At 43.9% G+C, this 12,585-nt stretch overlaps 1 protein-coding gene across 2 annotated transcripts in view; it reads left to right on the top strand.

Annotated features, from left to right (window-relative positions):
• LOC143040961 (uncharacterized) overlaps positions 1-12,283 on the top strand; it is a 26,682-nt gene extending 14,399 nt beyond the window's left edge. For both annotated transcript variants that reach the window (XM_076212396.1, XM_076212397.1), the window contains 3 exons: positions 7,665-7,852; positions 9,464-9,574; positions 10,612-12,283. In XM_076212396.1, coding sequence (XP_076068511.1) covers positions 7,665-7,852; positions 9,464-9,574; positions 10,612-10,794 — 482 coding nt within the window. In that variant the 3' untranslated portion in view covers positions 10,795-12,283. The remainder of the gene's footprint in view (positions 1-7,664; positions 7,853-9,463; positions 9,575-10,611) is intronic.
• The last annotated feature ends 302 nt before the right edge of the window (positions 12,284-12,585 follow it).

The following is a 12,585-nucleotide window of genomic DNA, read 5'->3' as shown; positions in this document are numbered from 1 at the left end:
AGAGCCGCGGGGTACGGAGAGAACCAAGGAGATAGGACTACCATTGGCAAACTTCATGAGAACCTTTGGGGTCGTCCTCAATTCCTCAAGGTCTTCTCTTCCAGATACTGACCTCGGCAAGGTCAACCATCGTTGTACTAACCTGGTTCCGGAGTACCTCGGCTAACGCTCGATGGCAATGCAGATTACTTGTCCCATGTCGCCATCTGTGTTTTCTATTTAATGCGCGGCCGTGAACCTTTGCGGTAACTCTATGCATGCTTGGATGTATGCTTAACCTCCCAGGCGGCTCCGAAACACAGGCGACGTGGTAGCTATTGATCTTCCACATAGAGTCCAGCGGATCTTGACATTCATGGCGGATACGGGCAAAACCTACCGAGATCTTGCGGCGCACATTGTTTCAGTCCATTGAAGCCCTACTTATAAAAAGAAGAAGAAGAAGAAGAAGAATATTGCCGATGCCTCACCGCCCAAGTATCAGGTCCAGCGTGCCCTAAAAGAATGCGTTATGCTATCCTTTGACCTTGAAAGAATGGCAATAGACAGACAGTCACTGTGGTCAGCTCTGTGGGCGTTCGGTGCTTTGACGATGACCGTGGAAAGTGGAAGGAGCACGCCCACGCGAACGCCTCAAACTTCACTGATCTCAACAACCACAACAACCTAATGTCGACTTCATCTGTGAAACAAAAAGGAGGACCTTAGGCACTGGCAATGGGGTCCTCAGCCATGAACGGTGGTTCTCGAGTTAGTGGTAGGTGTACCCTTAAACAGTCCAACAGGAACAACATCACTATTGACTACGACAGAGAACTCCAAGCGTCGGATTCAAACCTTTAATCAACACGGTTGTTTATGTTGTTAGAAACAACCAGTGCGTCTGTCTTTGAGGACAATATTGCACGAAAAGCTAGTCATAGTATTTATTTGAGGAGGGTAGTAGAAAGAAGTGATAGTAGAAATCAAAAGTGATAGCGTTCGTTTTTCGAGAAGATTAGTCTCCAGTCACAAAAGACCACTGAGTGACTTTGTCCGTAGGGCTTTCACCAAAGTCCTTATACTATAGGCTACATAAATCTTAAGCAGCCACTACCCATCCCATACGGAGCTCATCAATTCGGCAACATAGGAATCACAATTTACCTTACGAGGATAGGATTAGGCACCTTAATTTACATTCTCTAGAAAGACGCAGAGTGCAGGGTGATCTAACAGAGGTGATCTTTAAACAAAGGTGATGCAGATAAGTTCATCATATTAAGGACTCGTAGTAATGGATTTAAATGGGACACATTTAGATTTAAGAAGGAAGTAAACAAGAACTGGTTCACCAATAGAGTGGTTAACAAATGGAATAGACTTAGTAACCAGGTAGTGAGCGCTGAAACTATCAGTTGTTTTAAAAGGTTAGATAATTTATGGATGGGGATGATAGGTGGTAATTAGCATTGAACTGCCTAGTGTAGGCCTTATGGTCTCTTGCTGTCTCCTCATGTTCTTAATGACGTTGAGAAAGTAGAACTTAGACCTGATTCACGTTGTCCATAATTTCGCAGCCCATTCCCATTCGTCTAATGAATACTGAGTCAGAACCATCGAGTACTTCGATGGGGACTCCTCAGCTTCGCAGTAACTTCCTAGTTAATTGTTTATTTATTTATTTATTTTTATATATGCAACTCTGTAACTCGAAAGTTCCGCTAGAGAGCAATTCGCTGGTCAGTCTCGTCCAAGGGAATCCAAAACACGAAACTATTGGTGTTAGAATACCTTAACCACCAGTGATTTGAGAATCAGTCTGCGCAGATCATGTTCAAATGGGAACACCATCATCAGCAAAGTTCAGATCATTGATGATCATCTTGCCGATGGGATCTCAGGATCGCCAACAACTATGGTCCTGCTCGTCACCTAGTTCATGCAGCACTGAAGAGAAGGAGGGTATGCTCCTGCATCACCCACAGATTACAACGAGATGAAGCTTGACCTTCCTTCACCACTTTATTGCGCTGTTAGTGTATGAATACGGGGTAGAAATAAGACTAATTAACCATTCCTCAGGATTATTGACTTTTCTTGCATTGACTTGATGAAACGCCTTCTAGACGGGATAAACTACTCAGAACACATGTCGATGCTGAAAGCGGCGTTTGATGAGGGCACGAATAACTATGATTTGTTCAGTTATGGACTTCTTTTGTTATGGAGTCTGACTGCTTAGTATTCCAGCTTGCTGTCAGAAACTTCACATTCATGCAAGAAGCACGCGGGGAAAGACTTTACCAGGGAAACTAAATAACTTTGCGCCTTTGTAATTATCAGGCTTGTCTATCACTAGTTTCCTTACAGACTGGCATGAACAGATTCCTCCTTTATGGAAAGACGATATCCGTTCGCCACACGACCACAAGGATTATAAAGAAGTTTTCGATTATGGCACCATCCTCTCCACGTACACGAGTAATTCCCCGTCAGTGCCACATATTATTTCGGGTTTCCTTATCTTCAGCTCGCCATTAGCTACCCTGGTTTTCATCAAGGACGATGAGACCATGTTGATCAAGAAGTCAAGAGTGGATACTACGTCATCAGTGAGAGTTGAATTATACCCCGGGACTTCGTCATCAACAACTATTTGAAGCATCTTGTCTCTCCACCTTCTCTCACCTACATCCATCACTCTACATTCATGTACACAGTGGGTTGTTAAGTCACAGTGCTGAATGGAAGTAATTGTGTATGATTCACCCCCATGGTCTTGGGTAACGTGTTGGACTCGTGATCGACAGCTATTTCCCTCCCGGAAGAGAGCTCAGAGTTCATATATGACCGATCTATGGCCGCTTACACAAACCTGCTGGTATTATCACTCAGCTCCAGTCTGTTGTGCCAGTTCCTTATTCAGAGGCTCCTTGCCAGTTGGTCGGGTCGCGATGATTGTCTTCTCGATGAGGGCAAGCGTCTTCTTAAAAATGTTTCTGCTTCGACTTCGATTTGGCCCGAAGTCACTTCCTGGGTGCCGAAGGTCCTTCGCCTGGTTCTTTACAGTTCCTCGTAGTCTCCAAGAACGCATCCCGGCTTTTTCAAATTCGAAAAGAGAGACCTAGGCGTTGGAGGTCTTCCGGTTTGAGATGTATCTTCTTCCCAGCCTCGATAAATCTTTAGTCTGTTCTGAAAAACTTAGTCCTTCTGAAGAGTTCTGCGGAGGTCTCTAGCGGATGGTAATCACACCTTAGTCGATCTTCTTTCTTGCAGAAGTCTGATGGTCCAGGTCGTGTCTTGGAAACCAAGACTCTTGATTCCTTAGGAATACAACATCCATGAGCCCTTGAGAGACCTTCCTCTCATGACATCAGGCTTTGGGGTCTTAGTTTCGGAGCTGTTGGTCTCATTCGTCTGTTGGTCTCATTCGTCCCTCCTGCTTGCCTGCCTGTGTGCTTGCTAGGGGATCTTGGGTTTTAACATAGTAATCCGCCGACCGTGACCGAGACTATTTTATGTATTAATTTTTTGCAACAAGCTGTTTTATGGTGGCAGGTTTATAGATCATTTTATGGGTCCTTGAGTACCGGTTTAGTTATCGGAGCAAATAAACATTTTTTTTTTTTTTTTGTAGCATGGCTTACACTATAGCACCTACCTCATCCATCACAACCATCACCGTGATGATCACCAGCATTGTCACACCACCATCACCACCACCAGCAACAACATCCACACCATCAACCACGGTATCATCACTACCATCCCCTCACCACTACAATACCACCACAACCATCAGCCACGATGCCACCACCATACCACCACCATCACTACTACCGTATTACCACCACCATACTTCCACCACCACTATACTTCTACCACCACCATAATCACCATCATGTGTTGCTATGTATCGCTTATGTCCACTGTGGTGGATTGGCGTAAAGGTGATTGCCTGAGACTAGTGACTGACCTTTAGCTGCGAATGTCATAATGCAAGAGTCATGCCTGATCGAACCAGTTGATGGACAATGGAGAAGGAGGAGGAGGAGAGCGAGGCGGAGGAAGAGGAGGGAGTGAGAGGGTCCAGTTGTACCCTCGAATGAGTCCTCGGTGCTTGCTTTGTCATTGGTTGTTGTCAGGGCTGGTTGTTCCCTCTTCCCTGAGAGTGATTTCATTGTCAGTCATCATCGTCACGACGAGAGTTCTCCGGATTCGGGCGGCGGCTTCAATGCGCTGTTGCCGAGGCGGCACCCAGCGGTTGCGGGAGTTGACGCAGTGGGAGAGGGAGGGAAAGGTCAAGTCAAGAGTAATGTCTCTTTTCTCTCTCTCTCTCTCTCTCTTTTACCCTGTGGCCCAGTGACCTACTTTGTAGATTTTTTTGTTTGTGTTGAATTTATACAAGCCGGGTTGCATATCGTTTTGCGTTTTTTTTCCACGTTGGATCAAATGTCCACCAGTTGCCTATCTTTGAGTCATCGATGGGGTTGGATTGTAGATTTTAAGTAGAACCGGGACTGCTTTTATTCATAGCGAACAACAGTGGTAGGCTCCAAGGTCTTGAAGGTCGCCGCTCTTCTACATGCACGGACCAGCAAAGGAAACTACAGTTGTGGGAACATGGACATTATGTTAATAAACATCAAGTGATACACATCTCTCTGCCTGGTCAGTACAATTTTTTTTCATGAATTGTTTTTAACTCAAGCGAGGCTGAAGGAAGAAGTTAAGTTACAATGGGCGGCAGAGTCTGTCAGAGTGGTGCAATTCATCTGGGGTGATTTATTTTTGGATCAAGCGAGTGTGACAGACGAGGAGATGCGCGCGAGCACAGCCCGTCACCAAAAAACACGGTGAGTTTGCATCACTTTTGTGCCCCATACTCATGGGACACTGTTTCTTAACCTCTTGGGATTCTTTCCATCAGTGGCTAGAATCGCTGAGGATTCGTTTACAGCTACTCTTTTCCAGTTCGTGGTCCGAACTGGGGGCCTCTTTGGCCCACTCATGAGGGTTCTAGGACCCTTGGGGGTTCATGGACCCTTGGTTTTTTTTGGACCCATGGGGGGCTCTTTGGCCCACTCATGGGGGTTCTTGGACCCTTGGGGGTTCTTGGACCCTTGGGGGTTCTTGGATCCCTGGGGGTTCTTGGATCCCTGGGGGCCTCTTTGGCCCACCCATGGGGGTTCTTGGACCTTTGGGGATTCTTGGACCCTTGGGGGTTCTTGGACCCTTGGGGTTTGTTGGACCCCTGGGGGTTCTTGGACCCCTAGGGGTCCTTGGGCCCCCATGAGTTGGGACCACTGGACGAGGAGGGAGACATATCTGTCGAAACTATGGAATAAATCATAAGCGAGGGCTTGGCCAGTCGATAAATTGGAGAGAGAGAGCAGTGTTTTTCTTTCAGTAGATCATAGACTGAGGAAGTCATTCTTTCAAATGAGAAAAGAATGAATAGTATTGACAAGTGAAAATCTTGAACCGTAGAACAAGAAGCACGGAATGAGGAGAATTGAAAAGTGAAAATCTCTCATCCTGGGTCAGAGGTCATTTGGAGAAAGGACGAAAGATCGGGACAGGTGATTGAGGAAAGGTTTCTTCGGAGCTGAGAAGACTTGGCTCAAGAGACTTTGGTGTTGAGGAACTTTGGTCAGACAAGGTCAGAGGTCAGGAGACGGTCGTCCGCGACCAGAACCATCCTTTGGCTTATGCTCTCGAAGAGACGGGGCAAGTGGCGACTACTGGTATCTGCCTGGGGGATCGAACCCAGGTCAAACCAACCATGAAGCGGGTTCGAAGCCCATCGCGCCCAGTGAGATCTAGTTTCTGGCAGTGTAGAGAGGAAGGAATAAGATACATACATATACCAAAGGCTTTTTCCCCCTACACGGAGGGTAGCCAAAAAGAAAAAGGCATAGAAACCACTCCCACCCATTCCATTTCCTACATATTCCACTCCCCTCCACCCTCCTCCCTCCCTCTTATCTTGGCACCTCCTGGATGACGGGTCATCCCTGCATCCTGTCCACTGCCCTCGTAACCAATTCATTGTGCAGGTAAAAAGTAATAACGAAATAATCGCAAGTATACGTTGTGTATACAAAGGGACGAGAAGGTAGAGATATGCACTGTAGTACCTATCAATAATGCCAAAGAAGTACACAGAAAAAAGAACAAGTGATAGATTACAAGGTGGCGGTCTGATCCTGAAACTGAGAACTGAAGGCCCAGATTGAAACAAAAAGAAAATAATTACTATGTGGTTTATGGAAAAATACCCAGAAGAGGAAACGCTAAGTGTTGAGAAGGAAAAGAAAATCGAACAAATGAGTTGCGACTGTCCTGCAGGCCAGAATATAATTTCAAAAGGAGAAAGAATCTTAGAAATTACTGTCATTAAACTTTAAGTTGTAACAGACGCTGAGGAACATTTCTGAGTTCATTGAGTACGCTACCCTTGTGCAAGTCTTTGGTGGATGGAAAATCCATAAAACAATACTGCTCACAGACCCTCTGGCGTAAAAGCAAGTGATGTAAATTTCAAAAGAATTAGAAGAGGAACTGAAACTTCATACTTCTTAGACAAATTTAAACTGTAGAAATATAATCTAATAAATGAGATCAAATGAAAAAGGACATGTGGTTGTGATTTCTTAAATTTGATCACGCATTTTACGCAAAAAAACAACAACAGAAACCCATAAGAATGAAAACAGAGGACAGGCAATCGATAGTAGATTAATTTTTCACAAGACTGGAAAAGAAAGGGACAGACATCATGTATGAGTATGGAACGCAAGAGCAGTCACGTTCTGTTTGGGTTATTCATACACGTGATTAGATATCTTGGTGCGGCAATAGAGGGCTAGAGTAAAAAGTAGATTAACTTTCAGCAAAGTCAGCGGGCATAGGAACACGAAACACGCATAGATAAGTGCACATAAAGAACGAACACACACACACACACACACACACACACACACACACACACACACACACACACACACACACACACACACACACACACACACACACACACACACACGACTCGGTGGCGCGGTTGGTAGAGTCCCAGACTGTCACTACGGCGGTCCGGGTTCGAATCCTGCCCAGGGGTGAAATAATTTCAGTATCGCTGCGTTTCGAGTCGTTACTCCAACTCTCGTGGGCGGGGAGTTGGGTGTGTGTGTACATGTAAGGTCACAGCATTACCCATAGATCGGCCATACGAGCTCTGAGCTCTCTTCCGGGAGGGAAATAGCTGTCGATCACGAGTCCAACCCGTGATCAAAAGATCAAGGTGAATCACACACACACACACACACACACACACACACACACACACACACACACACACACACACACACACACACACACACACACACACACACACACACACACACGGTCATTCCAAATGAAAACAGACCTTTGGTGGTTAGAATACAAGATCATGACTGAACGATGCATTTATGGTAAAGACTTTTAGACTTTTACAGCTCAGGCCACTATAGTCCGGACTCAAAAACCATATTCTTTCCCGTTTCGAATACTCAGAGGAACAAATTGACAAACATTTAAAAACATTTAGTTTCGCAAATCGAGAATTCAGACGAAAACTCTTAGGCTGAGGTACATAGGTCGAGGGTATTCTTTGACCCATTTATGTTTTCCTTTGTTAGACATGGACCGAGACTTCTTCCTCAAGACCCATCAGGACCTGTGCACGGACAACAACTTCACCTGTCTGAGGGTTCTGCACTATCCGCCCATCCCGGAGAAGGTCAAGGAGGGCACCATCCGATGTGGCGCCCACACCGACTATGGGACCATTACCCTCCTCTTCCAGGACGACATGGGCGGTCTGCAGGTAAGAAGGGAAGAGATCCTTTGGGGAGTTGATCGCAGTGACGGTTACTCTTCGGCGGGTGGAGGTGGCCATCTTGCGAAGTCTTCGGAAAAAAAAAAAAAAAAAAAAAAAAAAAAAAAAAAAAAAAAAAAAAAAAAAAAATCCTTCCGTTTAGATAATGTTCTTTAGATATACTTACTCTGCCAGCTTAGTTAACTGTCCTCTTCGGTGCGATACTATCCCCAAGGACAGAAGCGCTGGAAATTATGTACGAAATACACCCACCTTAACAGTCCATGTACATAGAGCAAAGTCACGGGTTCGGCAGCAGCTACTCAGCGTCTCCTGGCGTAGGCTGCTTACCTTCTTCTACTGAGATGAAACGCCCAATAGAGGTGGAGCCCTGTGGACTGGCTCACGGTCCCCGATTCCGGCCCGACATCTCGACCTAGAGACTAAGGTTTTTGGGAACCTTATAACGAATATAATCGAGTTAGGTGGAATGGCGTATTTACATTTCTCTCCTCCCCTCCATTGGGGGGATTGGTAGTGCAGCCCTGTGAACTGGCATTCGGTCACTGAGTCGGGACCAACATTTCAACATATCTAGATTATTTTTGACTAACGTGGAAGGGTGTTTACATTTAGAACTGCTGTTTTCTAAATGTTATTTGATGGCATCTCATATAATTAAAGTAAGAGGAAGGAGCCTATTAAGCCAGGAGGCGCTGAGTAGCTGCGCCAAAGCCGCCATCTTTGCCCTACTATGCGCTTTGGGGACTGTTAGGGGCAGGTAACCAAGAGCTACTGCTGAGAATAGGACGGGAGTGCGGGATTCGAACCCAGAACTCAGCGAATAGGAGTCCAACACGCTTCTGACGACGTCACCAGCTTACATCTCATTACCTACATCAGTTTTCTATGGATCTGAGGCAAGACTTACGCGTTTTTCTTTTTCTTTTTTGGTATTCAGTTTCTTAATCAACGCGGATCTGTTGATTTCATTTGTTTATTCCTGTTCTTGAGGTGAAACGTAGATCTGCCATGGCTGACTTGAGGATGATTTTTTTTTTCGAAACATCTCGAGCATCACTTCCGTCAGTGTTCTCGACTCAGATCATCTGCATCGTGACACATCCGTCCGGTCAAGTCTCTATCAATATCATCTTTTTTTTTTTAAATAAATTTTATTTTGACATTTGTAGTTCTGACTGAAGTGAAGGGTGAACTTGGTTTGGCAAAAAATAGGACTTTCATTTCATTTCATTTCATTTCATTTCATTTCATGGTCGATCTTGAGTCTATAATGATGATTTGAAATATCTTGACTCCCCTAATTCAAACATTCGAAATCACTAAGGTGAGGAGCCTACGCCAGGAGACGCTGAGTAGCCGTCATCTTTGCCCTATGTATATATGCGCTTTAGGGACTGTTGGGGGTAGGTAACTCACAGTCACTGCTGAGAACCGGAGAGGAATGCGGGACAGGAATCGTGATGTGTTCATAGACTACTAAGTTCGGTTTTATATACTCGTTTCTGATCTTTATTCGTAATCATTGTTTATTTTTTTATTTGTTTGTTTATCTATTTGTTTGTTGTTTACTTGTTATTATTGTTATTTTTTGTTTAGGTAAAGACTCGAGCGGGAAACTGGGAGAACGCTGACCCCATCCCTGGCGCCATTCTCGTCAACGTTGGGGACCTTCTTCAGTTCTGGACTGGCGACAGATTCATCGGCACGGTACTCTCTATCTCTATCTCTATCTCCATCTCCCACCCTCCCCTTCCCCCCTCCCTGTTCCACCCTCATTCCCTCTTTGTGTAGATGTTTCCTCGATCCTGATGGTGTCGTTTGGAGACAAAGCGGACGAGACTAAAGCACGAAAAACACAATTCTTGATTTAGATTTTCCATCGTGCTTCATTCACCCCCCTCAACTCCCACCCCCTCTTATTAAGATCTTGATTTAATCGAATAATGATATTATCGGAATATTATAAAAGTTTGCGTGCACTTGTTACAAGAGTACTGTACCAAAAAGTCTGAAGGATGCTACATTTTTCAACGAGTGTTGTGCCCCTGTTTTCTTATGAATTATTTCTTCTATTAAGATAACCCTGTGTCTGTATTCTAAATGTACCCCCCGTATGAGTTTTATGTTGTCAATATATTAGGGACTTCAGCTAATTCCCTACGGACCAGAGTCACGCAGTAATCATATATGACTGGGAACTAGTCGCGACGGGAAAAAAGAGAGATTATTACTTTGAATTTCTACTTTCTCTTTCTGTAACTGTCCTCCCTGAAACTCTCCTCAGCCACCTCCAGGATTATACTTTCTCGATGTTGCATTATCTTCAGCGATTGAAGCGCTGGATATTGCGGTTGAAATGCTTAAAAAAAAAAAAAAAAAAAAAACTCTCCTCAGCCACCTCCAAGATTATACTTTCTCGGTGTTGCATGATCTCCAGGGATTGAAGCGCTGGATATATTGCAGTTGAAATGCTAATGCTGATAATATTTCAAAATGTGCGAATATCGACAATTTGATTATACAACTGTACCAAAAGGACTCGAACCTTGGACTATGAGTCGTTTTATTACTAGATTAAACAGCTTCACATCATTCCCGTCGTGTGATGATATGTCGCGTCCTTGACTAGAGATAGAACGACAAGCAGTCAAGTGATTCAAGTCCCAGTGGTGAAATTGTTTATTCCAAAATATTCTTTGTCTTTTCCTGAAAAACAACAACAACTTTACTCTCTTGGCCCGCAGGTGCATCGAGTCCTGATACCGACAGAGGAGGTGAAGAAGAGGAAGAGTCGGAGATCGATCGTGTTCTTCCTCCACCCTGACGACCCGGTGCTCATCAAGCCCCTCACTGGGTCGCACTGCTACGAGCCACTCACGGCGAAGGAACACGCTGAACGACGCTTCAAGGAAACCTACGTCAACTAAGAACCTGCAAATACCAGTTGGGGAACTCTGAAAGACATTCATACTACTATGGCGAACTCTGGGAAATATGGATTGCGTTAGAGGAGTGACATTGATTGTTATAATTCTTATACCCATCCCTCTAACCCCCCCCCCCAAAAAAAAAAAAAAAAAAGTGAGGAACTGTAGTCTGATAGACTCATGCACAAGGGGCAATCAGGGTTATTTTGTGATATTTTCTTTTCATGAGCAAGATTAAAAACGTCCCAGTTATCGAAACCCATTTATTGGAAGGCATACGTATGAAGTTCGTGTACAGGCGACTTAAAGAGTTGTCCCTTTATACAAGAGGAAATTTAATCCAAAGTGGTTTTAAATAATTTGTGAGAGATGTCGAGGTGCGCTATCTACTCTTGTTGTTTTTACGGTAATAAAGACGACGGAAATCTGAATGAATCAGAATCACCTTGCCACGCTGCAAAATAGCGAACACCCCGCGACGCATATTTAAGGCAAAGGAAGAATGCGCATGTGGTAGGAGAGTGCTGGGATAGTTTTGCCTGTGTGTGTTGTCTGACTAAACAATCATGAGAGCCTGACATGGCGCGTACATGTGTAGTGATTACATATGAAGTTTTGCCAGTAGGAAAGTCCAATATGGGTCCTCCTCGAGGACTCAAACTCGGGTCACTCGCAAGGTGTTCTCGAGTATATATTATATATTATATATATATATATACTTATAAATCTTTTAATTGATTATACAACATCCGAGGTCAACGAACGAGGCCAAAGCCACACCATGAGGGTTCAAGTCCGAGTTCGAGTTCAGACTGGCCGAGTCCATCCTAAAGATCTAATAAATCGTATTCGTGCCTGAGTCGACACTTTATGCTCAAAGTTCAGGTTTAAGATTTCTGCTACAATCACTCATTCATTTCATCGATGGGTCATTAAGGTGAATTAATCTAAACTAAACAATCAAATAGATCCTGATATCTAAGTATACGTAAACTGATCTAATTCAATTTCTTGAACATTCTGTGCGCTGGTGACGTCATCAGAAACGTCCTGATCTCGTATTCCCTCAGTTGTGGGCTCGAGTCCTGCACTCATTCCGATTCCCAGCAACGATTGCTTGGTACCTGTTCACTTACAATAGTCCCCGAAGCGCACACACATAAGGCAAAGGTGATATCTTCGGTCACAGCTATTCAGCGCCTCCTGGCGTATTAGGCTCCACGTTTTCTTGTATATTCGTAAGAATAAATTTACGACTTCGTACATTGTCCGTACGGATCACGCGTAGTTTAGTGTGTAATCATTACTACAGCGTCAAATTACTTAAAATGTTACCCTGGACAGGTAGGCCATGATTGTTTTAAAGCCAGTGCTAAGTTTTGATTTGAAATGTTTATGTATCTAGATATTTCAGCAGCTTGTATTGATGTTATACATAAAATCCAAAACCGAGGAATGATACAATAATAAATGAATGAATAAAAAAAAAATGAAATAGAAAATAAAGGCTTATATTTTCATATAGGCGCATACAAATATGTTAAGATTCAATTGTAATTTGTAATCACATTTTTCTGATACTATGTACTAGGCACCAACTATGCAAAATGGTGGTGGTTGTGAGTTCACAACAAAACCTCACAGTAAACTGTACTTTATATTGTTAACACTTTCTAAATGTATTGGAGAGAGATGCACTTTAGTCAATAAAAGGTAATAGAATGCATTTAGTGTATTGAGCACTACCCCTATTTACACCGGGCGACCAAAAATGAGGTTGATGGGTGGGGT

This window comes from Oratosquilla oratoria, chromosome 30 (assembly GCF_046742065.1).
Source record: "Oratosquilla oratoria isolate Oo_2021 chromosome 30, ASM4674206v1, whole genome shotgun sequence".
Classification (NCBI taxonomy): Eukaryota; Metazoa; Arthropoda; class Malacostraca; order Stomatopoda; family Squillidae; genus Oratosquilla; species Oratosquilla oratoria.
Note: the sequence above shows the minus strand (reverse complement) of the source record. Positions and strands in the feature narration are given on the sequence as shown.